The sequence below is a fragment of the Scatophagus argus genome, chromosome 2 (assembly GCF_020382885.2).
Source record: "Scatophagus argus isolate fScaArg1 chromosome 2, fScaArg1.pri, whole genome shotgun sequence".
Classification (NCBI taxonomy): Eukaryota; Metazoa; Chordata; class Actinopteri; family Scatophagidae; genus Scatophagus; species Scatophagus argus.
In genome coordinates this window covers 8,075,109-8,102,469 of record NC_058494.1, presented here as the reverse complement: position 1 = coordinate 8,102,469, position 27,361 = coordinate 8,075,109, and the positions used below count along the sequence as shown (strand labels likewise).

Genomic DNA, 27,361 nt, shown 5'->3' with positions numbered 1-27,361 from the left:
GTTACCCCTTTACAAAATTATTGATTCTGACTTAGACAGACTGATTAGCTGGGCTCTGACCTTTAGCAAATTGGAGACCATCTCTTTAATTCACCCTCAAAGCAGTTGTCAGTCAGTGTGTGTGTGTGTGTGTGTGTGTGTGTGTGATAATCTTTAGACATGCTCACTAGACTGCAAAGAAGGCTAATTGGAGAGGCTATCTGAAGAGGTCTGGATTGCGGGAAACAAAGGACATCCATGTGGTGAATTGTCTCTTACATAAGGCTGCATTCTGTAACAGCACCAAACGGTTCAAAAGCAAGCAATAATGACACCAATAATAATGATTCAATTATGTGATACAGTTTTGAGTGCATGAAACAGTGAATTGAATCAAAATACTCCAATCAAACTCTGCATGTTTCTTTGAGTTTGTTATGTCGCCTAACTGAGTCGAGCTGGCTTATTAGTTTTAGATGGGGCCTGCATTATTTACAGTGATTAAAAAAAACTGTGCAACATTGTGTTGTGAAGGACCCACAGCTGGGGGTGGGGGTGGGGTGCTTAAGTGCCTGGTTAGATCTCTAGTGATGGAAAAACATGTGGGAGGGAAGACACAGAAACAGCAAGCAGAGAGAGAGAGAGAGAGGAGAGAGGCTTGAAGTGAAGTGAAAATAATCTCACATACAATGAAAAAAATCTGATCATTAAGATCAAGAACATCCCTCCACACATGCTTGGTAACACATGTACATACTGCACGTAGAAGAAGTCGTTTCCAGTCAATATGACGTTGACAATAAACTACAGCACACGTCCATCTGATTTTATACACTGTAGTGTTTAACTCTTGCATCACACAATCTCCGGGGGGTAACACGCACACACACACACACACACACACACACACACACACACACACACACGCTGTGGTACACTATAAAAAAAAACCTCTCCCTCAGCAAGCTACATAAGTTGTGCTTCATCAGAACTTCAAGTTATTTACAATGCATAGTTTTAGTCATGTTTGGTAATGGTTATGGTAATATTGTGCAAACACAGCAACGCGCCTAAGAAGTTATCAGACAAGCCAAGAAGCATGAGATATAAGAAAACAATGCAGGTTCTTTAAGCAAATATCCAGATGTTACATGACACATTGACACATCAGGGATGTACAGGATATTTTTTACTGCATGTATACATGAATGTGCTGTAAATACTTTCTCTGAGGAAAAAAAACGTTTTCTAAGTCTAGAAACTCACTCAAATTGTTGACAGAGTTTTGTGTAAGTAAATGTAAATGTTCTAAATATTATTGCAGCAAATTGCTTTAATTTGTTTTGCGTCATAAACATGTGGAATTATCTTAAAGGTGTACAAATTAATTTAGTTGTTTTCTTGTCAAGTTTGATGAGATGGTGGATACCACTCTAGTATGAACATCTCGTCTAACTGTGAAGAAAGGAAAGTTTACGGTTCGAAAAATGCGAAAAGGTTTCTGTAACCCCTTTGCCAAAGTATTTCTGGTTTCAGAAGGGAGCTACAGCAGGGCTTTGATGCCTTGCTTAGAGGCTATTTATTTCATTTGCTCACTCCTATCCCAGCTAATTTTTGGGTTTTGAGCAAGTTTGCGTCTGTGCAGCTGCCACCACCCATCTGTAAGGCCAGTGGAGTCGACAACTGCGTGCAGGATCCTGCTCTCCAGTTAGGTCAGTACTGAATAATGCAGGCTCCCCACTTTTCATCCCCTAAAATGGAGATCTCTAGTGCCACAGCCCTGCCTTCACACCCATTATTCCACTTGGATGGGCAAAAGTCTCTGAGATGGATTCAAGCAAGCAAGTACATACACACACAAGTGCATCATTGCACACACACCTCACACAGACCAAATAAGAAGACCAAAGAAGCCCACAAGACAAGGAATGATATGATTAGAGTCTAACCATCAGTGAGTCAATCATGCAGTTTTGAGTGAGTTACAGTAATATAAAGATGGATTTCAAGAAATTTTGGTGCAACCTAACCTAGTATAAATATTGGTGTTAGAGGTGGTGTAAAGGGGAGTTTTTGAGGTGGAAATTGAAGCTATATGTGTGAGGTGGAAAAAAAAATGTCTGTGAGAGTATTTAGAAATCCAGCAAAATTCTGTATTCAAGAAGCAGTTACCAACCTTCTGCTCTGCTCTAATGCTTCACCTCAGTATGATTAAACTGGATAAAGATGTAATTCTTCCTTGTTCCTAATGGCCACTGGGGGAGATATCCTGATTGCTGTTTCACAGTCTCCGCACTCCTCTTACATCACTGAAAGAAATCTGCTTCGCTTTTAGTTCTCTTCATTAGCTGTTTCGCTTGCATGTTTCACACCCTCCTTTACACCTGCCTCTCAGCGTACACGTCACCTTTCACACTCACAATCTCATTTAAGCTCCTGTCCTTGCCTCTCTATCAATCATACATCCTCTGGGTTTAAGGTACCATCCTTTCTGTCTTGTTACTGCTCCCCATGCTCTGGCCCATCCCTCCTGCTCCCTGATCCACTCACCATCCCACCCACCATGCTGCCTTCGTTCTCCTCCTTCCTTCTTGTTTTTTCCTCTTTTTTTTCTCACTCCTTTCATCTTTTTCTCCCTCTCTCCCTCTTTGCTTCTCCTAGGGCATTTTCTACTTCTTCCAGGAGTCACATCTCATGAATTATTTACTTGTGCATCTCAGTGGGGGATTTTGCTGCATTTTCTGACCATTTGCCGATCAAAGATAGACAGACACTGTTGTCTGAAGGGCAAAAACTTGTGTCTTGTTTTAAATGTTAAGGTAAGCATCACAGATCTTTTGCACACTCACTCTCTGGCCAGATGCTGGGTGCTCCTACCTGGACAACAATAACAATGCCATAAGAAACATGAGGACAGACATATACAGCAAGGCATTGTTTGGGTGTTAAACGCAAAAAATGGGTCTTTTCATCATCTGGACAATTTATGACAATGACCTAAAATCTTATCATGTCCAGCATCATATGGAAATGGTAAATTCATTTCAAGTAATCAGCAGATTTGTTGCTGGCTGGAAAAATGCAACCCTACATGTGCACTCATTGAAATCTCACATATAAAAAGCTGAAAGCGACGAGGAAACTGCCACACCCCAGTCTGGTCTCCCAGGACTACATCACTCTCTGCTGCCTCACACACAAACATGCACACTCAGTTTCCTGCAAAGCACAGCAAACTAATAAAATTCCAACCTGAAATTTTCATCTTAATCAGTCTTAATGATTCATTTTTACAGACCAGGTGTGTGCACGTGCATGCATGTGTGTGTGTGTGTGTGTGTGTGTGTGTGTGTGTGTGTGTGGCAGTGAGACACATCTGCTATAAACCTTCCCTCCAATGTCATCAGAGGACATTTTTACTGGCATATAATCATAACAGCCTAAGCGGACATCCACCACAGCACATCTTCTCCTGCTACACATTGACCATGAAAACACAAAGAAAAAGCCTTTTAATTTAAATCAGTGACGCATGTCAGCACTATGCTGGTTAGACACATGTGGATGTGAGCTGTTATCACAAGAACAGAAATGGCAGCAATTAATATGATAATGACATAAGTATGAGCATTGTATAATGGTAAAGCATAAAAACGATATTCTAACGTTTGAATTGCAAAATATACTGTTTTAAAGCTTCAAAAAGATATTGAATGGAAATATGGGTGTTAGGGGTTTAAGAGAGCATGAAACAGTGCATCTCCTTGAGAGTGTGTGTGTAGCTCCTTCAATGCTGTCTCTGCTGGGTGAAGCCACACCCTGCTGCCTCCTGACACAGAAGGGTGGGGGGACCCTCACACAAAGAGGGGAACCGAGCAAAGTCATCGCCGAGGTGGCAAAGGAGGATCCGACCGAACATGCAGCTCTCTTCACCTCAATCACACATCTCGTTATAGCGAAGAGCATCCGAGCAGTGAACTGAATATGTTGAGACACAAAATGAACTGTGAATATTGGAAGAGAAAATGTTAGCAATGTATGCTGAATGTGATATAGTGCTTAGTTTAAATCCCAAGAGCACCTGTGAAAAGTGGACAGGAGAAACAAGTAAAAATTTTTTCCTTTACTCAGAAGAAATTAAAAACTGTACAAAATTTTAGGTTTCTGCAAAAGCAGGGACAGGTTCTAGATATACAGTAACAATGTGATTACAGAAAAATGCAGTAACAGTCCCCTGTAAAATAGTGCTTTATGATTGAGGTGGCAATGAATGCATCACATTGTAGGAGCTAATATGCAAATGTAACTAGTAGCCATCAGATAAGCAAATAAGTACAATATTAACTTGGACTAAAAGTATAGTTTGAAGTGCCAGAACCTCAAGATGCTATGAAAACATATTTCAAATTATCAGTTCAGTCCTCCCACATCAACTGACTGCTGCATGTAATCAGTAGTTTTATTTTAAATGAATGTCAACACAGGTCAGCTGCCATTAAACACTAAAGCAACTGAAGGACATTGCTTTATATGTCTTTATCTTTCATTATCTTATCATTTCGAAAAAATGATAAGAAAATAAAAGTACTTCAGCACAAAAGTGACAGAAAGTGATTTAATGTCAGTCAAATCAGTCAAAGCATCTCAGCAGGCTCTTTGTAACTCACAACACAAAGGGAACACTTATAGATCTTAAATCAATAAGCTAAAGCCTGTCACATGTGTTTCAGCCCTGATCATCTATATATCTGCTTGGTAACAGAGAAGGTGAATACATCAAAGCTCAGACAGCCATTTATAGCAATGTTGCTTATGTTGCAGTTATGCCACTGATGTTGGCTTTTTCATTTAGTGGGTGTCACCAAAGGGAGGCAGGTATCCTCACTCCAAAATTAACAGCGTTACAATGAGCCTGATGACCACGCCTTGTAATGCTAATGTGTGTGTCTTAGACCCACCAGCCAACCAACTGACCCCACCCACCCCCATGTCTCCTCCAGAGCAATGCCACTGCAATGTCATACAACACCCTGCTGCTTCTGCTATGAGCTCTTCTTTTGTCCCAGACTGTCCCTTACTGTGGACCTCAGTCTGCACGTTAAACCCGCTGCTGAGTTTTCACTCTTCACTTGATATCCAGCGTGGATAAGCTGTGGCAGATAGAGGAGCTTCTACAAGTGCATCTGAGCCTAAAGGGATTTTTTGGATTAATATTTTCTGGATTTATATCTCTGTACATTGCACATATTCTGTATATTCGACACTATGAACTTTTGCACGTTCCATCCTCTTTGCTCTACTGCTCTTTTCATTTCAAAAGCAGACACATTTTGCGTTTCTGTCATTCTAAATGTTTCTGTTTTATATTTATGATTCTTGACTTTGGCAAAACTGTTTTTGTTATTATTTTCTATTAATTTGCATTAAAATACTCAAAAATTGCTTGCATGTGAAAACCCTCCTGGTGTTGGTGTTAACTATACATTATTATTCTCACCTATCCAGTCCAAAAGGTATCATAGTAAAGCCTGACCCTGAGTTAAGTACTGAAGCAGTGAGAAAACATGCCTCCTGCACTGTTTGGAAGTAAAACAAAAAGATATTAAGATCTGACTTTCTACTGACAGTCTCCTGGAGATGAAAACAGATACTGTGCTGACCTGAAAGATGCACATTCAGCGGTATCTGAGTGTATCAGACCTTTCATAGATGGGAAAACGGTGTGTTTTTCTGTATAGGCAGAAATCCAGCCTCAGCAGAACGCAAAGTGAATACTGCTGATACTTGTGTACTTACCTGTGTACTTGTTGTTTCTCCTGTGCTGAACCTCTCTGCTACAAGTTGAATACAAAACTTTGTACAACACTACATTTAATTGATTAATCTTTATGAAGTATTTGTATACTAACTAGAGGGTAGGATTGTTTTTTTATATATTAGTGCAGCAACAAAGGATATGTCATTAATAAACATGTATTTTAAAAGAATGACTAAGCTGACGTGTGTACATCAGAGTTATTTGTCTCAAAAAAGAAAATGTTGTTTTGTCTACTCAAACGTGAATATCTTTGGGTCTTCTTTCTTGGTGTTTTTGACTATTGGTTGGATGAAACAACATATATGGTGGTGTCACCATGTCCTCTGGGAATGTGTGATGGGAATTTTTCATTTTATAAACAAAACAAATAATCAATTGCTCAAAAAAAAAAAAACAGTTAGTAGTTTGCAGATAACGACAAAAAAAATCATTTACTGAAGGCCTATTTTTCACTGGACTTTATTCATAGCATAAGGAAAACACTGTCCAAGGAGGTCATCAGGTTCATTAGACGTTCCACACTGAGAGGGATTGTGTGGGACAAACTGCCACCATCTGGTACTCAGTGGTACAAGTCTAAAACCAAAATGGTTTAAAGTACACGCACACAATTTTGCATAAACAGAACTCATTTCCTTTTAGATTATAATTTTAATCTAATCTCTTGTTCATAAAACGATGAGTTATGAACGAAGATTTAATCTATTTTACTTAAGGAACTAGTTTCCACCGGTCTGCAGTTGCAGGAGGAGGGATATCCTGCGCCAGACAGGATGCCAAGCTGTCGTTTTCCGTTCATAAACATCGCACATGCGCACTTCATTTTGAAAATGGCGGCCGTGCAAGGTAGTCTAGTCGACACGGCTGAAAAAAAGGACATAAAATCGGAACCATCCGAGGATGGCGGTGGAAATAATAACAATGCAAACGACGGCAGAGCGCTTTCTACGTCCCCCGGCTCTAGCGCTTCGGCTGGAGGTAATATTACTGCGGCGGGAGCCCCGGTGGACCAGCAGACGCTGTTGGCAGTCCTGCAGTTCCTCAAAAAGAACAAACTGAGCGAGTCAGTCGAAATCTTGCGTCGTGAGGCGGGATTGCCAGAGGATTCACTGGAACTGAAGGCAGGCGATTCCTCCGGGGCGGGCTTGGCCGGTGCTGCGGCCGGTGTGGACCTAGAAGGCGGGGATGCGAGCTCTCTTCTCACCCGCGTGACCGTGTCATCCTCCGCCGGAGCTCAGGCGCCGACCAGAGGTACAAGCCGGCTGCTGTTGTTTTCATGAGGGGAAACTCTGTAGTTCAGTCAATCAAACGGTCCCTTGATACTATAACATCACCTACGAGTTAGACACAAGTATTTCCCCACGGATAACTATCATAATATCGTAGTAGCGTTACTACCATTGTGACTACCACAACGATATGTTGATCTGATCTTTGAAAATCTCTAATCAAATGTCGAAGGTTTCACAGTTGTTTGGGTTGTATCACATTCTAATGTTTCTATGTTTTTAGTCATTCGGTGTACAGTTTCTGGTGTGCTCGCTAATTTTACTTTGGCTTTACGGATCCCCCACCCAAGAGTTACGAAACTCAGCGATCCAAATAACCGGCATTTTCAGATAAGATGAGACTTTATCAATCGCCGAGGGGAAATTTAGTCGTTACAGCAGGCAACATTTAGGAGGCAGTGCAAAAGTACAAGAAACTATAAAAAAAATACAAGGCTATATTAAAAAGTACAAAAGTTATACGATTGTGTAGGTGATATGACATGATATGGTTTTTAACACTTACATCAGTGAGCACCAGTGCGGATTTCTGTTATAAGTATGATTGCGCATGAAAATGCAAAACAAATTGTAATTTTCACTCATGCTTGTCATAATGACAAAGTTTGACAAAAATAACCCACTTTGTGTCTTTTCCCATGTATTGCACCACATCTGTCATGCTCTCCATCAACAGTTGAAGTTTTCTTATTTGTTGTTGGCTCAGTCGTCATCATGTTAGTTCGGTAAGCTGTAAGAGACGTGTTGAGAAGCTGTGTTATTTTTATTCTCTCACTTACTGACAGGCTGATTTAATTATATGATAGGATATTGTTTTCAAAAGCTGTAGCCGGTCAGTTCTGGTAGATTACACATCTCACTTGGATGCGTCTCTCAGCAGCTCCGAGTGAAGATCAGCCAGACGTCAACGTGGTGCTGTCAGCGTATAGCCAGCAGGGAGACCCAGCTCTGTACGACGTTTACTACAGCAGCTTGAAGAGGTTCATAGAATCAGTTCTGGACTGTCACCGAGCTGAGCTGTCCCAGGTCTTCTACCCGCTGTTTGTGCACATGTATCTGGAGCTGGTGTACAACAATCACGAAAATGAGGCGAAGGCATTCTTTGAGAAGTGAGTTTCTTCGACATATTGCGTGTCCTATGACCTATAAACCACTTGCAAACACTAAATAGTTTACTAACCCCCTCCACAGGTTCAGCGGGGATCAGGAGTGCTACTATGAAGATGACTTGCGTGTTCTGTCCAGCCTGACCAAGAAGGAGCACATGAGAGGCAATGAGACCCTGCTGGACTTCCGCACCAGCAAGTTTGTGCTGCGTATCTCTCGCGACTCTTACCAACTGCTGAAGAGGCACCTTCAGGAGCGTCAGAACAACCAGATCTGGAACATCATCCAGGAACACCTCTACATTGACATCTTTGATGGCATGCCGCGCAGCAAGAGCCAGATTGACACCATGTCTGGCAGCTTGGCTGGAGAGGCCAGGCGGGAAGCCAATAAGGCTAAGGTTGGATTTATACACTGACGCATGTATATGATTTGATTTTTTTTCATAACAACTTTGCTGAATGGGTCTTGTGTTGTTATCAATTGCTTAGGTTTACTATGGGCTACTGAAGGAACCAGAAATTGAACTGCCTCTCGATGATGAGGATGAGGAGGCAGAAAACGAAGAGGGTAAACCCAAGAAAAAGAAACCCAAAAAGGACAGCATGGGCTCCAAGAGCAAGAAGCAGGATCCTAATGCACCTTCACAGACTAGGTAGATAAAGTGGTATATTGGTCTGAACATGCACTGCTGTTCCATCAGTTGGTTGAAATCACCTGATTGTTTTTACAGCGAATATGATTCATAATCAGCAGCATCGGCGTGCATTTTATTTGAAAATCTCAGGACATTTTATCATTGTAACTTAAGCTTACAATGTGATTTAGTTGTGTTCTACTTTGGAAATGTAACTAAAATGAGTAAAGGCAAGGAGCTTTGAGGTTGTGCTCTGCCTTTTATTGCTTGCAACCATGCACATACTCATGAATTTAAACTTTGAAAGGAAATTTGAAAGGAAAATGGCTGATCCACACACGATACGAGACAGTTACTGCTGTTGTACCAGCCTCTATATGTCCAGACACTTTTTATACATGTAAGCTGAAAGTGTTGAGGATGCACCAGTCAGTGACAGTTGTTTTTTGTTGTTAAGGATTCCTCTACCAGAGCTGAAGGATTCAGACAAGCTGGACAAGATCATGTACATGAAGGAAGCCACTAAGAGGATCCGCCTGGGACCAGATAACCTCCCCTCCATCTGTTTCTACTCTTTTCTCAATGCTTACCAGGTGATTAACTAATAACCACTGCAGCTCACTATGTTTAACATGTTGACACGTCTAAGTAAGTTGTGAAACGGTTAACTACAGGAGAATCATTTCTAATTATTGCCTCCTTTTGCACCTGCAGGGTCTGACAGCAGTGGACTTTACAGACGATTCCAGTCTGGTCGCAGGGGGCTTTGCTGACTCCACCGTACGGGTGTGGAGTGTCACACCAAAAAAGCTCCGCAAGGTCAAGTCTGCAGCAGGTACAGTGCATGATAGTGACCTCTGATGACTGACGACCTCGCTTGATCATATTCTCACTTTCTATAACATGAACCACCTTTTCATCTCTTTTCTCTCTCAAGACCTGAATCTGATTGACAAAGAGTCAGATGATGTGCTGGAGAGGATCATGGATGAGAAGACAGCTAGTGAATCAAAGATCCTCTATGGACACAGTGGCCCAGTGTACGGTATCAGCTTCAGTCCGGACAGGTATGAATCATTTTATGTTATAAAATGATAAAGTCAAGCTGAGCACTGATCAGAAAAACATTTCCCTTCCCTTCTGCATTTGAGACAGACATTGAGCAAAGTAAAGAGTTTAAACATTTATGTTTATACATATGAATTAAAAAGTTTAATTAGGATTATTGTAGCTTTATGGCATGTCTATTTATTCTGTTTAAAATCAATATTTCAGCACAATTTCAGATAAAGATTAGGCTACACTATTGTTATGAGTAGTGCACTTTTTGCAGAATTAGATTCCAGTGATGTCTAAGTCTGACTTTTTTTTTTTTTGACTACTTAATGCAAATCTAAACAAAACTCAAGTATGTTGCATTGATATTCTCCTTTTGCCTTTCAGAAACTACTTGTTATCAAGTTCTGAAGATGGTACAATCAGGTTGTGGAGTCTCCAAACTTTTACTTGTCTTGTGGGCTACAAAGGCCACAACTACCCAGTCTGGGACACCCAGTTTTCCCCCCATGGCTACTATTTTGTCTCTGGGGGACATGACAGAGTTGCCCGGTAAGAAACGGCAGGACTCGGCTTATTAATCCCTCTGTATTATTCTGTAACAGAGAGGTGAACATACTGTCGATACACAGCAGCTCTATCTGTAAATGTCATTAATCTGAGTTGTGTTTTCTCAGTCTGTGGGCAACAGATCACTACCAGCCTCTGCGGATATTTTCTGGTCACCTAGCTGATGTCACTTGCACTCGCTTCCACCCCAACTCCAATTATGTCGCAACAGGCTCGTCTGATCGCACCATCCGGCTCTGGGATGTCCTAAATGGAAACTGCGTTCGCATCTTCACGGGTCACAAGGTCAGACGAGTCACCGAGTCATTCAGTGGCTTTGACACAACACACACATATTAGCAAATACTGTGTTGTCTGCCTGCCTGTTTCACCTTCACACCAATGTTGGTCCACAAGGTGTAAACTGTCCTGTGATTCCTATTGAACGCCAAACTACAGTGATGCCAGTTAAACCGAGTTACAGATGTTTAAGATTGACAGCTTTAGAATACTGCAGCAGAGACAACTACTGAGTGAGTCTTTTAACTCTGTCTTCCACAGGGTCCTATCCATGCGCTGGCTTTCTCTCCCAATGGGAAGTTTTTGGCCTCAGGAGCCACTGATGGCAGAGTTCTTTTGTGGGACATCGGTCATGGACTCATGGTTGGCGAGCTTAAAGGCCACACAGATACCATCTACACCCTCAAGTTCAGCAGAGATGGAGAAATCCTTGCCTCTGGTGCGTGATTTTCAACATCTCTTAATTTTATTTCAGTGATTGTCTAATATTGTAGAATTCATTTGTAAGCCAATCTGTTGGAGTTAAACCTGATTTAGAGAAAGACATTTCAGAAGTCCATACCCTTACTGGTTTCAATATAGCCACATTCGGGTTTAAGTAGAATTTTTGTTAATGGCATTATTTCATCTTCTTTTTCTTAGGCTCCATGGACAACACGGTTCGTCTGTGGGATGCTATGAAAGCCTTTGATGATTTAGAGACTGATGATTTCACAGCAGCTACAGGACACATCCATCTACAAGATAACTCCCAGGAGCTTCTGCTGGGCACCTATATGTCTAAATCCACACCTGTAATACACCTTCACTTCACCCGCAGGAACCTCCTGCTGGCCGCTGGGGCCTACAATCCATGAGACACGACTGGAGAGATTGTGAGAAAGCAATCTATAGAAACTTGAAAACAAACTTTGCAGTGGGGAATAAAACAAAACGGTATTATCAACATATCACCTCTGGTGAACATTAGCTGTGAATGACGATTAAAATTAGCTTAGCCAACTCTTAGCCAACTCAAAACTCTCGTTTTGGCTCTTAGGCTTGACAGATTTCGGTTCCAATTAAAACTGATCCAGTGCAGATAACTATCCCCTGGGAAAAGTGCCATTATTGATTAAGAACCGTTTTTTTTTTGTTGTTTGTTTGTTTTTTTTGTTTTTTTTTTTTTTAAAAATCACTGCCATGAGCACAGCTTTGTTCATCATGTGGCTGACATTTCTGTATCATAGTCTTTTATACTGGTCTACACTGTAAATAAAACAAGGGTTTTCTATGTTTTGGACATAAATGGTCTTTATTGTTAACATAGTGAAACCAAACAGTCATATTTTATTACAAGCATATCCAGCTGCTTTCTCCACATCCAGCTGTTAAAAATGATAATCGAAATGGACACCTGTAGGGACACAATAAAGGTCTTGAGTTAGCTGAATGGAGCAATACTTTTCTTAAGCTCATGTGGATTTGGTACTAAAAGGATGCAGAGACTTTGATACACTTACATGATCACTTTTCTGTGACGGCAGCTTGTTTCTTAGGCTTCAATTTGAAGAACAGCACAATGCCTAATATGCTTGCATATGTGGCCAAAACACACTGAAGAATAAAAAAAAAAAGGATGATGAGAAATTGAGAATCATGTCAGTTTCAGACTGTTCGATAGCTCAACTATTAGAGTTAAGCAATTTAGAGTTAAACTGCGCACAACTCACATTCCTCCTTCCTGTTATTGTGTACGAATTGAAGTACTTGGCAATCCCAGTGAACTGGTGCTGGGTTCCGCTGTCATGTCCTCCCATGATGGATTAGTAATGGTCCTACCACAAGGAGAATAAAAGGTGAAAAGTGGTAAATAACACACGAGCATTATATTTGACAAAAATATGGAGTTAAAACAATGTGTCAATTGGCAGAAAATAATTTGCCAATAATTTTTAGGGTCCCCGTTACGTAATTTGTCTCCCACGGATAACTTTGAAGACGGTAACGTTACCTTGGGCAGTGGGAAACTGATGGCATTTTTATTCCAACTATAGTTTATAAGCAACACGATAAGTCCATCAAAAAGTGAAACAAACAGCAAATTAAAACGTGGCTGGTACGAGTCACATAAAATACACCAACTCTTGACAGAAAAAAATCAGGAGAAAAGATCAAGCAAGTTACCTGGTAAAAAAGAAAGTTGAAGATGGTCTTTAAAATCTGAGCATTTTATTTAGGCCCGCCACATGACAATATAAACTCACGTATATAAACGTTAAGGTAATGAATTTAACGTCAGTGACGCTGTTCCAACAGAGAATGTGCAATGTGTGTCCGAAAGTGGCTGACGAAACAAGCTACTTCGGTCAAATCTGTTAAGACAAGCTTCTGCAAAATACTGCAACACAATATTTTAACTGTAACCCGCTTCTGTAACGTTGCACTAACTGCGGGCATTTCATTCAGACTGACTTTCATAGGTTGTATTGCTTGTTAGCTAGCACGCTTAACAGTAAGCTGAAGTTAGCTTGCTAGGTTAGGCTGCTAGCTAATTTAACTTTCAGACCGTTGGCTCAGATAAATAGTAGACTGTCACAAAAGCGTTTTACAGATAATACGATTGCTGAATACGATCCATTTTAAAGTCAACTTGAATCGGCTAATGTAGTTCTGCATGTGTTATGTCTCTTACCTTTAACAGACGACCCCTGTGCCAACAGAACGAAACAGGTGCCCTTCAGCAGAGGCCGCGATGCTAAACTCGCAAGGAAATCCCGCCTACCCTTAGCAATCCAATGTTGTATCACTATTGGTCCAAAATAATGTCACTCAAGGTTAGAGTCTAAAGTGGCTACTGAATGGCTAAAGATGCTATCAATCAGTTTTTCTTGCGTGTGATTGGACCAAGAATGAAACGCCCACAGGAGTTTGGTTTCCGGGTTGTGATCATGGCGTGTTGCTGAACAGCATGTGAGTTTTGATACCTACAAGCCGGAGATCTAATGTAAGTAAACGTGTTGTGATAAATATGGAATAATAATTTACCCTTTGTTAAAATCGAGTTTGTCTCAATTTGAATAGGCATGTTGTCTGCGGGCAAGCTTTTTTTCATATTTAGGTCGAGTGCTAAAATATGATGCAGGCAGCCTATATGGTCTCGTGCATTTTCTGGGGTGACTTACAGCAGTATTGCAACTGATCCAGGGATATTGAGTTTTCTTTGTTTAACCGGTTAAAGTAGTTGTCTCTGCGTGCGATGAATCGATAACATCTGATTGGAAAACCAAGCTTCTGTTTGTGGCTGCCATCATTGTTTTCAAGTCTGAGAATTTGGCATCTGTAACACTCGGATTTTTATAGTAACTGGGTCTCAAATGTATAATGTTAAACGATGATTGAGTTACATGAGAGCAACAAACTAGGCATGATGTATGGTTACGTCCATTTGTCACTTCGCATAATCTCAGAATTAATTTGGCTTTCATAGACATCTGTAACATCAAACATGGCAGCAGTCGAGGAGGACTTCCCTCGAGGAGGGACATCAAAGAAGCCTACTGAGAGTAAAGTAGTTGTGCAACGGACAGAAGTGGACAATTTGTTCCAGGTAAACTTCCACTGTTTTCTTTCTTTCTATATTCATACTACTGTGAAACAACTGTCTTTGTCATGACAAATCACAGAGTGCTTGAAAAGACTTCACTGACTGTCTCCAGAAATGTACACCCCTTTCCTCTCACATACTTTTTAGCTAAGTCTGGCTTGTCTTGAAGTTATTTGTGAAAGAATTAACACTACTTTACTTTTCTCTTGCAGTCAAACGATCAAGCAGAAACTAAAAAAAGAAAGGGAGCTGGCAAAGACGATGGCAAGAAGCTTAAGAAGCCAAAAACAGGCAAAGAAGAAAGTCTGACGCTGAATGCAGAAGCCAAGTGTGTGGAAATTCTACATATCAAGGTAATACATCTGTCAAGAACCATCATATATATTTATGGTTTGATAAATGTTTTAGACTTGCAGTGTGGAACAGAGAGATTTATCTGGTGGCTATAGGCTTAATCAGCGTGGTGTGAACTTGTTTTCAAGGTCTTGAATGTAATGGATGTGCAAATACATGTACTAACAGTGCACTGTAGCTCTAAGTAAATTCATCCCTCATTAGAATTACTTTTTTATAAACCTATGGTGAAATCAAAAGGGTATTCAGCACAGTATCTTGATTTTGTGTGTGTTTTTTTTGCATTTCCCAGAATGTGAGGGAGGGTATGTTGATGCTGGGTTGTGTGAAGGAGGTAGCAGACTTTGAAGTGACAGTCAGCCTGCCGTGTGGTCTGCAAGGCTTCCTCAGCATCAAGAACATCTGTGACTCGTACGCCAAGCTGCTCAGTGAGCAGCTGGATTCAGCTGATACAGAGGTAGGCCTGCAGAGTCATGATCTGAATATACTGTTGAAGGTGATATGCAGTGTGTGGGTCCACACTGTACACTCGCATGAGGATTTTCTGAAAAATCTGTGTTTAGTTTCTTCTCAGTGTCTTTTGTATAGGGAAAAAAGGAGTTCATTGTGTGCGCTTTTTTTGCTCTGTGATGTCTAGAATGAGGGTCATTCCTTAACCTTATTTTATGTCAAGACTCACATCCCAAGACACTTTGTGGTATTTCAGAGGTGAATCGTGTATTTTTACTTCACAGGAGATCTGCTCTCTGCCACACCTCTTCTACCCTGGCATGGTGTTCAGATGTGTCGTTGCCAAGTTGGATGTATCCAAAGGAGGCTCTCTTAGTATCCAGCTGTCAATCAACCCAAAGCTGGTCAACAAAGCTCTCACTTCAGCCTCTCTGAAAACTGGCATGGTGAGCCATTGAAGAGCTTCAGTAAAATATTAGGTTTAAAATTTGCATCATTCAGCTTTCCTGCTTTTACCCAACCTTTTTTTGTTATGTTGTGACACCTCAGGTCTTGAGTGGATGTGTGGAGAGTGTGGAGGATCATGGCTACATAATCGACATTGGCATCAGTGGAACAAAAGCCTTCCTGCCCAAGAAAGCAGCAAAAGACAAATCTAACAACTCAGAAGGTATGGCAAAGTATCACCTGCCATTTACTTAGGAAATTGTCCCGGTTTCGGTTTTAAAAAGTAATGAATTTGAAAGAAGTGTCATCTTACTCAGGCACATTTGTGTGTTGTCATGTATCCAGAGTTGAAGGTGGGTCAGTATGTGACATCTCAAGTGGAAGAAGTAAAGAACGAAGGGCGCGTGGTGCGCCTTTCTGCCAGGGCCCCGGCCATCAGCCAGGCTTGTGCTGAATCCAAGCAGGGCTGGAACCTCACTAACCTTCTGCCTGGTCTTCTGGTCAAAGCTACAATCAAAAAGGTCAATACAACCATTGTTTTAGCAAAGCTGTTGAGCTGTTTTTTTTTTTTGTTATAATAATATGAGCACATGAGTATGTGAGTGTGTTTCCAAGGTTACTGAGAAAATTCTGTGACAGCTGTTCTCTTTTATTCAGTGAATTATGTGCTACTGCCTGCATTACAGTGGCTATCACAGCTTCAGTGGTTTCTAGGTTTCATTTGAATAAAGTCTACATGTTGTTGTGTTACAGGTCACCAAACATGGTCTGATCCTGGAATTCCTGTCTTCCTTTAGTGGCCAGGTGGACTTTCTCCATATGGAGCCAGAAAAAGCATCCAGCTACACTGAGGGAACCGAGGTAACGCCGGGACACAAATCCTTTTGGCTTATGTGAGGCAGTGCCTCGCTTTGTGTCTGTCATTGTTGTCATCTTTCTGATCTGGTCACCCTAATTGATATTCTGGACTGAAATTAACCTTACTATGATAATCTTGTATTATTTTTTGTGTTGATCGTTCTCCTGTGTGTTTGTATCAGAGTATAAACTTGACAGGCTAACCCAGTTTTGCATGAATCCTGCCAGGTTCTAGCCTGTGTGCTGTATGTGGATCCATCCTCCCGACTGGTGGCGCTGAGCCTGCGCAGCTACCTCGTTCAGCCCGGGACCATAGTTGACCCCTGTCCTGCTGGAGGTGACCGCATTGGTGAGGTAGTGAAGGACTGCAAGATGACCATGATGCACCACATGTCTGGAGCCATCCTGGAACTGCCAGACAAAACGATTGTCTTTGTTCATGTGAGTCGGGGTGATGCCTTAAATATTTAAATATACTTTGGCTGTTCAGAAAAATAAATGCTGTGAATGTGCTCTGTAAGTATTCTGGTTGTAACTTCAGTTATTTTTCTTAAAAGAGGAACCATCTGAAGGAGCCACATGAGTCATCTAATGAAAACAGAGTGCTCGCCATGCCCGAGCACACCTGCAGGATCCTGGACTTCAGCCCCATGGACCAAATTCATTTTGTTACTCTGCGCAAGTATGTGGCACCTCATTTATCCCTCACATTCATGTAGTAATCATGGCCCTCACTGTTCAGATTTGATGATTACTGACTGTTTTGTTTTGATTTCAGGAGTGTGATTCACAAGCTGTTTTATAGATACCATGATCTTCAGGCGGGTCAGGTTGTAGAGGTGAGACAAAAGCATGACCGCTTGCTGCCGGGGAATTTGCATTGGCAAGAAAGCAAATGAACATATTTTCCAAAATACTGCCGCTAAAGCTTGTTCTTGTCTCTTAGATTTAAAGTCATAGAGTCATATTTCTGAAGTTAATTTTCTTTTCCATCAAAACACAAATGAATGAAATGAACACAAATGAAACACACACCCCAGCAGATATTTATTCAGTACTTTACTTTGGGCTGTTTTCTGTTAGAGTTAAATATTCTAGGGGGTATATTCTTATTAACAAAATGTACATAATATATTTCCAAAACGGTAATATAAGATATAGATTTTGACTGCCCAGAAGCAGTCTGGCTGAAAACAAATGGTTAAAGCTGGACACAGTAACAACCATCTCTGTTGTTCTGCCTCAGTCTGCTCTCTCACTGTTCCTGCTGTACATTGTCTTTGTCTTGTGTGTCTCTCCTTCAAAGGGGAAAGTGTCAGTCCTGCACAGCTATGGCATGGTGGTGCATCTGTCCGACCACATTAAAGGCCTGGTGCCGCGGACCCACCTGTCTGATATCCTACTTAAAAACCCAGAGAAGAAGTACATAGAGGGCATGAAGATCAAATGTCGGGTTAGTCCTGTTCTCCAATTTGTTTTAAAGCCACTCAGAGGGCCAAAATCCACAAGATCTGTAACCTGTAAAACTGTTTGGCACATTTGCAAATCATTTTTCCTACATGGCTTGCATTTGTGTATAAATATGTTTCCTCAGGTGCTGTCAGTAGATGCAGAGAATAAGAAGCTGTACTTGACCAGAAAGAAGGCCCTGGTTGAGAGCTCCTTGCCACTGTTTCTCAGCTATGCCGATGCCCGTCCTGGCTGTGTGTCACACGGCTACATTGTCTGCATGAAAGACTTTGGCTGCATCGTTCGTTTCTACAACAACGTCAAGGGTCTGGTGCCGCTCAGCGAGCTCAGTTCAGAGCCCATTATCTGCCCAGATGAAGTCTTCTATGTGGGGCAGGTGAGGAGATCAAACAACGTGGCCACAGAGCATCATGTCTGTTTTTAATGAATTATTTGATAAATTGTTTTTCTTTGATTGTGCAGGTGTTAAAGGTTAAAGTTCTTCATTGTGACCCCGATAAGGCAAAGATGGTGCTGTCATTTAAGACAGCAGTGGAGGGAAACACAGAGGAAGCTGCCAAGCTCCAGTTTGACTGTGAGGTGGGAAAGGTAAGTTAAAGATTTAGTGCCTCTTTTCTGTGGTTTTTCTTTTTCTTCCTTAAATCAGTGTATCAAATTTTGACATCAACCTGTGTGTTTGTGTAATGCAGAGACTGGAGGCTAAGGTGCTGAAAAAGTCTGTCAATGGCCTGGATGTGTCCATCCTCCCTGATGAGATCCGTGCTGTGCTACCCACAGTGCACCTTTCTGATCACATGTCCAACTGCCCTCTACTGTGGGACAGCCTGCAAGAGGGAGACAACATCTCAAACCTCATCTGCTTCAACAAGAACAAGCAAAATATTGTATCCTGTTTACACCGAGTCAGTAGCTTCTGTGTGAACCTCATCACACCTGAAAAGTTAACCTTTACTTTGTCTGATTGTTTAAGCCATATTAAATGTTTTACTGGCCTTTGATGCTGATCAGGAAGTAAACTCACACATTTCCTAATTCTGAAGAGCAGGAAAGTTGTTCCTGTTTTCCTTAGCTGCTCCTGGTGAAGCACCTCACCAAGAAACCGACAGTGAGATGGTCACTGGAGGAAGGAGTGGTTGCCAAGGACTTCTCTGAACTCACAGTGGGAATGCAGCTGATTGGCTGGATCAAGAACATCATGTCCTATGGTGTTTTTGTAGAGTTTCCATATGGCCTTGTTGGTCTTGCACCCAAGTCGGTGAGCAAAGAGCTTTATGTTCCATTTTCTAACCGGTGAATTTCTACCTCCAAGTTGTTGTTTCCCTATTGAAATTCCTCTGCTCTGTTTTTTTTGCAGGCCATGACCGACAAGTTCATCAGTGATGCAACAACTGTCTTCCAGCTGGGCCAGACGGTGATTGCTAAAGTGACCAATCTGGATGAGGAGAAGCGACGTTTCCTGGTCACGTTGAAGATTTCAGAGGTCATATCTCCAGTGGGTGATGTCCAGACCAGACTCATCAATGGTCTGCAGGAGAGAAGAGCTGTATCAGAAATGTTAGCTATGAGAGGTATGATTGGTCTGCCCTGCACTCTGTGAGTTTATCTTGTGACAAATATCCATGTAAATAAACTATTGCCTGTTGAAAGTAGAATGTAACATCCTTAAATTCTTCGTTTGAAGTATGTCTAACTGTCTTTACTCTCAGAAAGCAGTGATCTTCGCCAGCAGCTGGCTGCTCTGTCTGTTGGCCAGAAACTGAAGCTGACTGTCGATACTGCGAAGGACAGTGGTGCCACCTTTAAGTCTGATGACTTGGTTGGTGCTACCATACTGGCCACCAAGCACCATGTTATGGGTATGTATTTAACCAGAAACATTTAGTAGAAATACTTAAAAAAACAGACTGGTGTTTGGTTTTCTTGGTTTGATTGCATCAACCTAAATAATGTGGTAAATGATGCTGCTGCATCGTCGAACACAAAGGATCTAAATACTACTTTTTGATCAACCGCTACAAGAATTTCTGGGCATTTTAAGTCTTCATTACACAGAGCAGAGAGATGACAGGAAAGATATTTTGTAGTTGCAGTTTCCAGTCAGTGTCTCAAAGGGTACTCCAGTATTTAAGTATTGCACTTCCATAAAGTTGATGGACTTAAGAGCCAGATTAAAAAGAGAACGCAAAACTGATGCTGTTGAGGTTGCGATATCTTCACTTTAAGTTACTCATGGGTCCATCTTCCAAAATCATTGAATCCTACATTTCTCTTAAGTAAACAGCAGCTTTCATTAGACTTTCCCTGACTGTTGTTGCCCATGTCTACAAGCCCAAGCTTAAGCCAGACCTCAGAGAGGTCCTTCCAGAGCCACAGAAGACGGAATACAATTGCTGTCACATCCTGAGTGCTAACCATGACTGGGAGACTGATCTTCATTTGTAAAATCTGTGGAGCAGCCCTTAAATTGCTAAACTATAAGGCTCCCCTGGCAGTAAACTCAATACCGTATTTTCCGGACTACAGAACGCATCTGAGTATAAGCCGAACCCACCAAATGAAAGAAAAAAAAAATTGTACATATACAGGCCGCACTTGACTATAACCTGCAGGTGTCCACATTGTAACCTGACATACATTTCCAAGTCTGGGCCATCTGCTTTTATTACCTCTCACCATTGATTCATTTATGCCAAGCTTACGTGCAGCAGTTCTATTTCCTTCTTGGACAGCCAGTTCGATTGCTTTTAACTTAAAAGCTGCATCATATGCATTTTTTCGAGTGTTTTCCATGATGACGGTATGTGCATGACACGCAAAATGACTGTTAAAAGTTACGCTTAAAACTAGCGTCTTCCTCTTCCCATCACCGGGCCGTCAGCCTGTAAAAATCTATAGATTAGCCGCATCATTGTTTAGGCAGCAGAGTTGAAGGCGTGGGAAAAAAAGTAGCGGCGTATAGTCCGGAAAATACGGTACATGCTACTAGTCTGTGTTGTACCTCTTATGGAGATGATATAAGTGATACAGTTTTCTTTTGGCTGCAATGTTTCCAGGTGCAAAGTTGACCCCAGGACAGAAAGTTACAGCAGTCGTCCTCCATACTGACGTTGACTCGACGTGTGTCCATGTGTCCATTCTTTCCAAGCTGCTGGCGAAGAAGAAATCTGTCAGTGTTGCTTTCCTTTATGCTATTTTGTGGTTTTAAAACAGTGACAGTGTTTAGAATTTTTATGTACTGTGCAGAGATGGGTTGAATACGTGTTTATCAACACTCATGCTTTTGTGGAGCAGCCTGATATCGCACATGTTTTCACACAAATGTAGATGGTATTAGGTGTATTAGATGTTAGGACACTCACAGAGAGTTAGATTATCATCATCACTGCGTTTTTATTTGTAATTTCACAGTTGACTGAAGGATCAAAGTACTCAGCGATGGTCCAACACATTGATAAAGACTTTGCCGTCATCTCACTGGATGATACGGCACAGATGACTGTGATCCAGACCAGCAGCCATCTGAACGACGTGTTTCTGTCAGAGTCGGAGAAGCTGAAGGCCGGGATGAGTTTGGCTGTCGAGGTTATAGAGCCCGGCTGTGAGGAGGCGCACGGGCTCCCTCTTGTGTCATGGCAGCGCAGTGCACCAAAACAACAGCACATGGCTTCAGAAAACCAGACGGGTTACCGTTTTGGTGAAATCGTGCAGGGTAAAGTGCGATCGGTGAAGCCCATCTCCATACAGCTCACACTCCAGGATGGAAGCACAGGCAGCGTGCATGTGTCTGAGGTGATGGAGGTCACGGAGGTGTGTCCGGGATCCTTCATCACATCCTCCGTTAAAGTGGGCAGTGTGGTCACCGCCAAGGTCATCGGAGGGAGAGAAGCCTCCAGTCGCAGGTACATCCTTTTAACGTGTTGGAGTGGGCATTTCGTCTTATTCTTGTTCCTACTTTTGTTGTTTCGTGGTATCATTTGTTACACCGTATTGAACTTTATCTCAACTGTCATTTCAGATTCTTGCCCTTCTCTCATCCCAAATTTACATACACCATTCCTGAGCTCACACTCATACCCAGGTAATTCATGGTATAATTCAGTTCATTAGTATATTGGTCAACTTTATTATAATATACTGCGTGATAACCTCAGTCTTATGTAATACATGAATAAATTGGTAAATTTTGTGTTCTCATTTCAAACCAGTCCTTCAGACATTGTTGTCTGCTGCCTTTTGTTTTCATAAAACATTGCAGATAGATTTGTAAAGCTAATTACAATAACAAAACTTTGTGGGATGTAAGGATGTATATTTTCATCTGCTGTCATTTCCACTCCAACACATCTCTTATTTGTTTCTCTTTCTTTGTGTCCCTGTAGCAAACTGAATAAAAGTTCAGATTTCAAATCAGTTACAAGAAAAGAAAAACTAAACGGCTATAAAGTCGGTGAAGAAGTAACATGCTTTGTATCAAAGGTGAGTTTTTGAAATCAGCTTGCAGTGATTTGCTTTATTTTTTCCTGACAGTTTCGATAAAATGTACTTTTTGATCTTAAGTTCAAAGAAAGCAAAAATAAATTAAAAGCAACTTAAAAGGGAAAAATTCCTTTTTTTTTTTTCCTCTGTGTGTTCATGCTTCAAGTTTCATCCAGAGAGGAAGTCATTGGAGGTCACCACTGATCCTTGTGTTACTGGGACAGTTGAACTGCTGGCCATGATCACTGATCCAAAAGTAAGCTTAAAATTATATCCAGGTAACTGTAGATTTAAATTGAAACTTTCATAGACAGCTGTGATTGTTCAAATTCCTCTTACTTTCAGGATGCTGCTCACCCAGAGAAACTGTACAAACTGGGTCAAGCAGTCTGTGCCAGAGTGGTAGAAGTAAACAGTAAACCTTATCGCTTTGCTCTGTCACTCACAGGTAAGGGGAGCTCAGAGTGTTTTTATTGTTTACTGTTTCTCACCATTATATTTAACATCAAGGTCACTTATTTGTGCTTAGGGCTGCATATCTTAATGACAGTTGTAGTCCCTGAATTTTTAGTATTATAGGATGAAATATAAATAAATATATACAATGTACACAGGTGGTAGTTATATGGGTCGATAGGCTGTTTCTAACTGTTTTGTTTTCCAGGTGTCCATATGCTGGAGAAAGGCAGTGTTACTTTGGGGATGGTGACTAATATTGAGCCACAGGTTGGCCTCCTGGTCAGACTTCCTTTTGGTGGTATGGGGACTGTTGCTGTCACTGACCTGGCTGATGCCTACAAGCCAAACCCCCTGGATGGATACAGCAAGGATCAGCTGCTCAGGTAAGTAGATTCAGCAACAGCTTTTGGCTGAAACAGACTGACTGGAATCATAAGTACCATTAGCATCATTGGATTTTCTTTGCCTCTTCTTTTTATCTCAGGTGTTTCCTTCTTGGGAGCAAAAAGGGCAAGTGGCAGTTGTCTCTGCGTCCATCAAGGTATGAGTGAATTTCATTTGATTTGGCTTTATGGGGCACATATCCTATGCTTAATGTATGGGGTTGACTGTAACTTTGCACTTCCAGACTGAACCCAGAGAAGGCCAAGCCAGTGAAGGACCCCGAGATTTTGTCTGTAGACAAACTGAAGGAAGGTCAGATTCTCCGAGGCTACGTCAAGTCTGTGGGAGAGCAGGGGATCTTCATCAGGTAACTGAAGAAGTTCATCTGCACTGAAATGTAACTTTGTTCAGCATCAGACCGGACAGATTGTTACGTTCAGATTTAAACACCAGAGAAACCTGAGAACTAAAAGGAACAACATTCTCAATGTTTGTCTGGAAAATATATTTATTTCAGCCATTATCACAGCATATTCTTTCTCCTGCTCCTGAAGTCATCCTTATTTCACTTAATTGTCTTTCAGGTTGTCAACAAGCATCACAGGAAGAGCCCAACTTCAGCAGTCCACCAAGTACTTCGTCAGAAACTACAAGGTCCTCTCTGACCACCTGCCTCCCAACACCCTGCTCACTACCAAGATCGTAAGGTAAAAACAACAAATTTGATTCTAAAAGAAACAAAGGTAGAAGTCATCATACCAGAAGTTTATTTTGACAGACGGGAAGAATACAGAGGTGTTATGCTGGTGGTATGTCTTCACAAAAGAGAGCAGCTTTAGGTAGCTGCCATTTATAGAATCAATGGTCATTGTGTCATGTTTAGTCTGCAGCTCTTTCTATTCTTGTCCTCAGTATTGACAAAGAGGAGGAGCTGGTCAACCTCTCTCTGCTCCCAGTGGACACAGGGAAGCCAGACATCCTTCCAGAATCTCTCAACCTGCCTCTTCGTCTCACTGGAGAGGAGAAGAAGAAACACGATCTTCAGAAGATGCAGAAGAAACGCAAACTGTCTGAGAGCGAGCAGGTAACCAACAGCCTCGGTTTCTTGTTGCTGTCACAGCAGACTGCTTTGTAGTAAATAGTGAAGACATTGCCGATGATTCACTTTTCAGCCTTGTGATGATGGAAGTGATGGAGGTGAATATGAAAACCACATCCACATAGATCAATGGCATCTTCACCTAACAATCATTCATACTCTGGTACTCCGACAGTGATAAATGCTGCATTGATCTTAGCCTCAGTCTCACAAGCTTTAAAAGTGGTCGCTGAAGTACTTATTTTTATGTTTTGTGGCTTGCTTGGCAGAAACAAGCAGAGTCCCAAGTCCCAAAGAAGAAGAAGAAGAAAAAGAAATCAAAAACTGATGACAATGACAGCGGAGTAGAGGTGTACTTCAGAGAAGAGGAGGATAAGGAAGAGGAAGAGGAGTCCAGATCCAGTTCTATGAAAGTAAGCAAATAGGCTGCTGCTCAGCATTTTTACAGCCATACAAATCTCTGTAGATTTGGTTTAGTAATATCATTATTCAGAACATGGAAAATGGATTTCATCTCCTTTCTCTCTGCAGGTGACACACAGCACAGCAGGTCCATCCAGACTGCAGGTAGCAGCTGGTTTCTCCTGGGATGTGGGACTGAGCTCCCTGAAGCCTGCCGCTGCAGTGCAGGAGGAGGGCTCCAGTGATGGAGAGGACCAAGATGCAAGCAGCAAGGTGAGCTGACCACAAGGACGCACATATAATCTTAGGATGATTTGCATTATTGTTATTGAAGAAATACAACTTTCTGTTAGTTATGTATGCAGCTCACCACTCCTCTTCTGTCCTGTCTGCCAGCCCAAGAAGAAGTCTCGTCATGAGCTTGAGCAGGAGAAAAAGGCAGCAGAGAAGGCCCTGGTACAGCGGGAGGCTCAGCTGATGGATCAGAGTCTGCGGCCCGAGGATGCTGCGGCTTTCGAACGCCTGCTGCTTGCTTCCCCCAACAGCTCCCTGCTTTGGCTGCAGTACATGGCTCACCATCTACAGGCCACCCAGATCGAACAGGCCCGCGCTGTGGCCGAGAGGGCCCTCAAAACCATCTCCTTCAGGTCATTGATAGAATAATATTTTGTTTATTATTCAAGTATAAGAGTCTCACTAAGATAAGACTTGTTTTACAAATAGACCAGCAAAATGCGACAGAAAGTTAAACAAACAAAAAACAAAGATAAAAGACACAATGTAAATGGAGTGACCTGTTAGCTTTTTTCCATTCAGTTCTGTTGTGTGTCAAGTAATGTGTCCACATCTGTCAAAAAGGCTTACTTTGTATACATAAATAGCTGTGTTGATGGATGAAGACAAATTTCACCAACAGTTGGTTGCATTGTTTTTGTGTTGGTTCCAGGGAAGAGCAGGAGAAGCTCAATGTGTGGGTGGCCCTGTTGAACCTGGAGAACATGTATGGCACAGAGGAGAGCCTAAAGAAGGTGTTTGAGCGGGCGCTGCAGTTCTGTGAGCCCATGCCCGTGTACCAGCAGCTGGCTGACATCTACGCAAAGTCTGAAAAGATCAAGGTATGATCTACTCAGTGTTGAAACACTGTGATTTACACATCATGCACATTTGCTGTGTTGATGATAAAACACTGTATTCTGTTGCCTCTAATGTCTGGATGTTTTTCTGTTTCTTGTTTGTGTCCAGGAGGCGGAGAGCCTGTATATGACGATGGTCAAGCGTTTCCGTCAGAATAAGGCAGTGTGGCTGAGCTACGGCACCTTCCTGCTCCAGCAGGGTCAGAGTGATGCTGCCAGTGCTCTCCTGCAGAGGGCGCTGAAGAGTCTGCCCTCCAAAGAGAGTAAGATGACCCATCCAAACACTGAAGCTATAATGTCACAGTGTGATGCATATTTCTGGTTTTATACTGTGAATCCTGAAAGCAGTCAGTTCTCATTCCTTCAACAGCGCAGCCATTGTCAGAGCGCACATTCTGTTTACCCGTCCCAGCTGTATGTCGCCACATGTTTTAGCCTTTACGTATTGTCATGCTTCCTCTCAGGTGTGGATGTGATTGGCAAGTTTGCTCAGCTGGAATTCCGTTATGGTGATGCAGAGAAAGGTCGTGCCATGTTTGACAAAGTCCTGACGAGCTACCCGAAACGTACAGACCTCTGGTCCATCTTCATTGACCTCATGGTCAAATACGGATCACAGAAGGAAGTGAGGTAAGCTTGCTTTGCTTTCTGCTACATTTAGGTTTATTCCTTCTTACTGTTCATGAATGAGCAAAGTTGCTAAAATAATGCAATCTCCACACAAACTAATCAGCCTTAAAGATTTATATGGTAAAAACTGACATCAATGTCAGTGGCAACGTGTATAAATCCACTTTTTTAATCACACATAACACACAAAACAGCTTTATGGAGTTTTCACAACTTCCTGTCACCTGCAGGGCACTCTTTGATCGCGTGATCCACCTAAGTGTTTCGGTGAAGAAGATCAAGTTCTTCTTCAAGCGCTACTTGGAGTACGAGAAGAAGCACGGCACCCCGCAGAGCATCCAGGCGGTCAAAGAGAAGGCCATGGAGTTTGTGGAAGCTAAAGGCAACGAGGCTGCCAGCTAATGACCACATACGCACTATAATACCCACATTGTGTATGTGTGTGGACTACAGTGTGTTTAACTCACTCTGAGAATTACACCTGTTTGGAAACAAGTTTGTGCCTCCAGACTCTCGTACAGATTCCACCTAAAGAAATGATCACCTTGTTAGCTTGTAATTTAGTTTTTTTTTTACTTGTTGTGTACTGGGTGAGTTTTGGACCTGAAAGTCAGGGTTTGGTGCTGAAATGCTGCAGAACAAAACAAACCTTTTGTAAAGTGGGTTGTAATCTTCTATAAAGGTTAAAACAAACTGGTATTCAACATCTCATTAATTTAGTTTTCATCAGTTTTGTATGAAAAGAAGTGTGAATTATGAATACAATAATCAATGTTATGACTATCAGTTTATTGCATTTTTAAAAGGATTTAATAAAGATACCCTTTACACATTTGTGGGAGAATTTTAAATTAATCTGGCTGGCCTTTCAATAAATC

The 27,361-nt window shown here is 41.7% G+C and overlaps 3 protein-coding genes across 4 annotated transcripts; 2 read left to right on the top strand and 1 right to left on the bottom strand.

Annotated features, from left to right (window-relative positions):
* Positions 1 to 6,425: 6,425 nt before the first annotated feature.
* taf5 (TAF5 RNA polymerase II, TATA box binding protein (TBP)-associated factor) lies at positions 6,426 to 12,017 on the top strand. Of its 2 annotated transcripts, none has more exons than XM_046405153.1 (11): positions 6,426 to 7,048; positions 7,967 to 8,195; positions 8,278 to 8,593; positions 8,685 to 8,848; positions 9,288 to 9,423; positions 9,545 to 9,665; positions 9,768 to 9,897; positions 10,274 to 10,438; positions 10,564 to 10,741; positions 10,997 to 11,174; positions 11,378 to 12,017. In XM_046405153.1, exons 1-11 carry the CDS (start codon positions 6,571 to 6,573, stop codon positions 11,590 to 11,592), a joined length of 2,310 nt encoding a protein of 769 aa, XP_046261109.1. In that variant the 5' UTR covers positions 6,426 to 6,570; the 3' UTR covers positions 11,593 to 12,017. The 2 variants fall into 2 exon arrangements, with proteins under 2 accessions (XP_046261109.1, XP_046261102.1); XM_046405146.1 differs by having other exon boundaries at positions 7,964 to 8,195.
* On the bottom strand, positions 12,007 to 13,538 carry atp5md (ATP synthase membrane subunit k). The gene is made up of 4 exons (XM_046405190.1): positions 13,410 to 13,538; positions 12,448 to 12,552; positions 12,238 to 12,331; positions 12,007 to 12,131 (listed from the first exon to the last, which is right to left on the bottom strand). Exons 2-3 carry the CDS (start codon positions 12,532 to 12,534, stop codon positions 12,242 to 12,244), a joined length of 177 nt encoding a protein of 58 aa, XP_046261146.1. The 5' UTR covers positions 12,535 to 12,552; positions 13,410 to 13,538; the 3' UTR covers positions 12,007 to 12,131; positions 12,238 to 12,241.
* Positions 13,539 to 13,591: 53 nt separating this feature from the next.
* Positions 13,592 to 27,334, top strand: pdcd11 (programmed cell death 11). The gene is made up of 36 exons (XM_046405134.1): positions 13,592 to 13,721; positions 14,205 to 14,324; positions 14,534 to 14,674; positions 14,968 to 15,132; positions 15,410 to 15,571; positions 15,675 to 15,795; positions 15,918 to 16,093; positions 16,326 to 16,433; positions 16,659 to 16,871; positions 16,988 to 17,112; positions 17,209 to 17,269; positions 17,737 to 17,883; positions 18,025 to 18,276; positions 18,363 to 18,488; positions 18,590 to 18,784; positions 18,985 to 19,155; positions 19,255 to 19,468; positions 19,607 to 19,756; positions 20,954 to 21,066; positions 21,309 to 21,799; positions 21,916 to 21,978; positions 22,280 to 22,376; positions 22,543 to 22,632; positions 22,722 to 22,824; positions 23,041 to 23,218; positions 23,320 to 23,376; positions 23,464 to 23,586; positions 23,804 to 23,926; positions 24,132 to 24,303; positions 24,588 to 24,731; positions 24,850 to 24,993; positions 25,117 to 25,367; positions 25,667 to 25,835; positions 25,963 to 26,116; positions 26,318 to 26,483; positions 26,714 to 27,334. The coding sequence occupies exons 2-36, from the start codon at positions 14,223 to 14,225 to the stop codon at positions 26,883 to 26,885; spliced, it is 5,439 nt and encodes a 1,812-aa protein (XP_046261090.1). The 5' UTR covers positions 13,592 to 13,721; positions 14,205 to 14,222; the 3' UTR covers positions 26,886 to 27,334.
* The last annotated feature ends 27 nt before the right edge of the window (positions 27,335 to 27,361 follow it).

What these genes read in the sequence shown, in the direction of transcription:
- taf5 (XM_046405146.1), top strand. Translation starts at nt 6,571, where the DNA reads ATGCCAAGCTGTCGTTTTCCGTTCATAAACATCGCACATGCGCACTTC. An exon ending in ATCAGCTTCAGTCCGGACAG is followed by an intron (nt 9,898 to 10,273) that starts GTATGAATCATT and finishes TTTGCCTTTCAG; the next exon opens with AAACTACTTGTTATCAAGTT. An exon ending in GCATCTTCACGGGTCACAAG is followed by an intron (nt 10,742 to 10,996) that starts GTCAGACGAGTC and finishes TGTCTTCCACAG; the next exon opens with GGTCCTATCCATGCGCTGGC.
- atp5md (XM_046405190.1), bottom strand. Translation starts at nt 12,534, where the DNA reads ATGGGAGGACATGACAGCGGAACCCAGCACCAGTTCACTGGGATTGCC. An exon ending in CAATAACAGGAAGGAGGAAT is followed by an intron (nt 12,332 to 12,447) that starts GTGAGTTGTGCG and finishes TTTATTCTTCAG; the next exon opens with TGTGTTTTGGCCACATATGC.
- pdcd11 (XM_046405134.1), top strand. Translation starts at nt 14,223, where the DNA reads ATGGCAGCAGTCGAGGAGGACTTCCCTCGAGGAGGGACATCAAAGAAG. An exon ending in TGGATTCAGCTGATACAGAG is followed by an intron (nt 15,133 to 15,409) that starts GTAGGCCTGCAG and finishes TTTACTTCACAG; the next exon opens with GAGATCTGCTCTCTGCCACA. An exon ending in CACCAAGCACCATGTTATGG is followed by an intron (nt 19,757 to 20,953) that starts GTATGTATTTAA and finishes CAATGTTTCCAG; the next exon opens with GTGCAAAGTTGACCCCAGGA.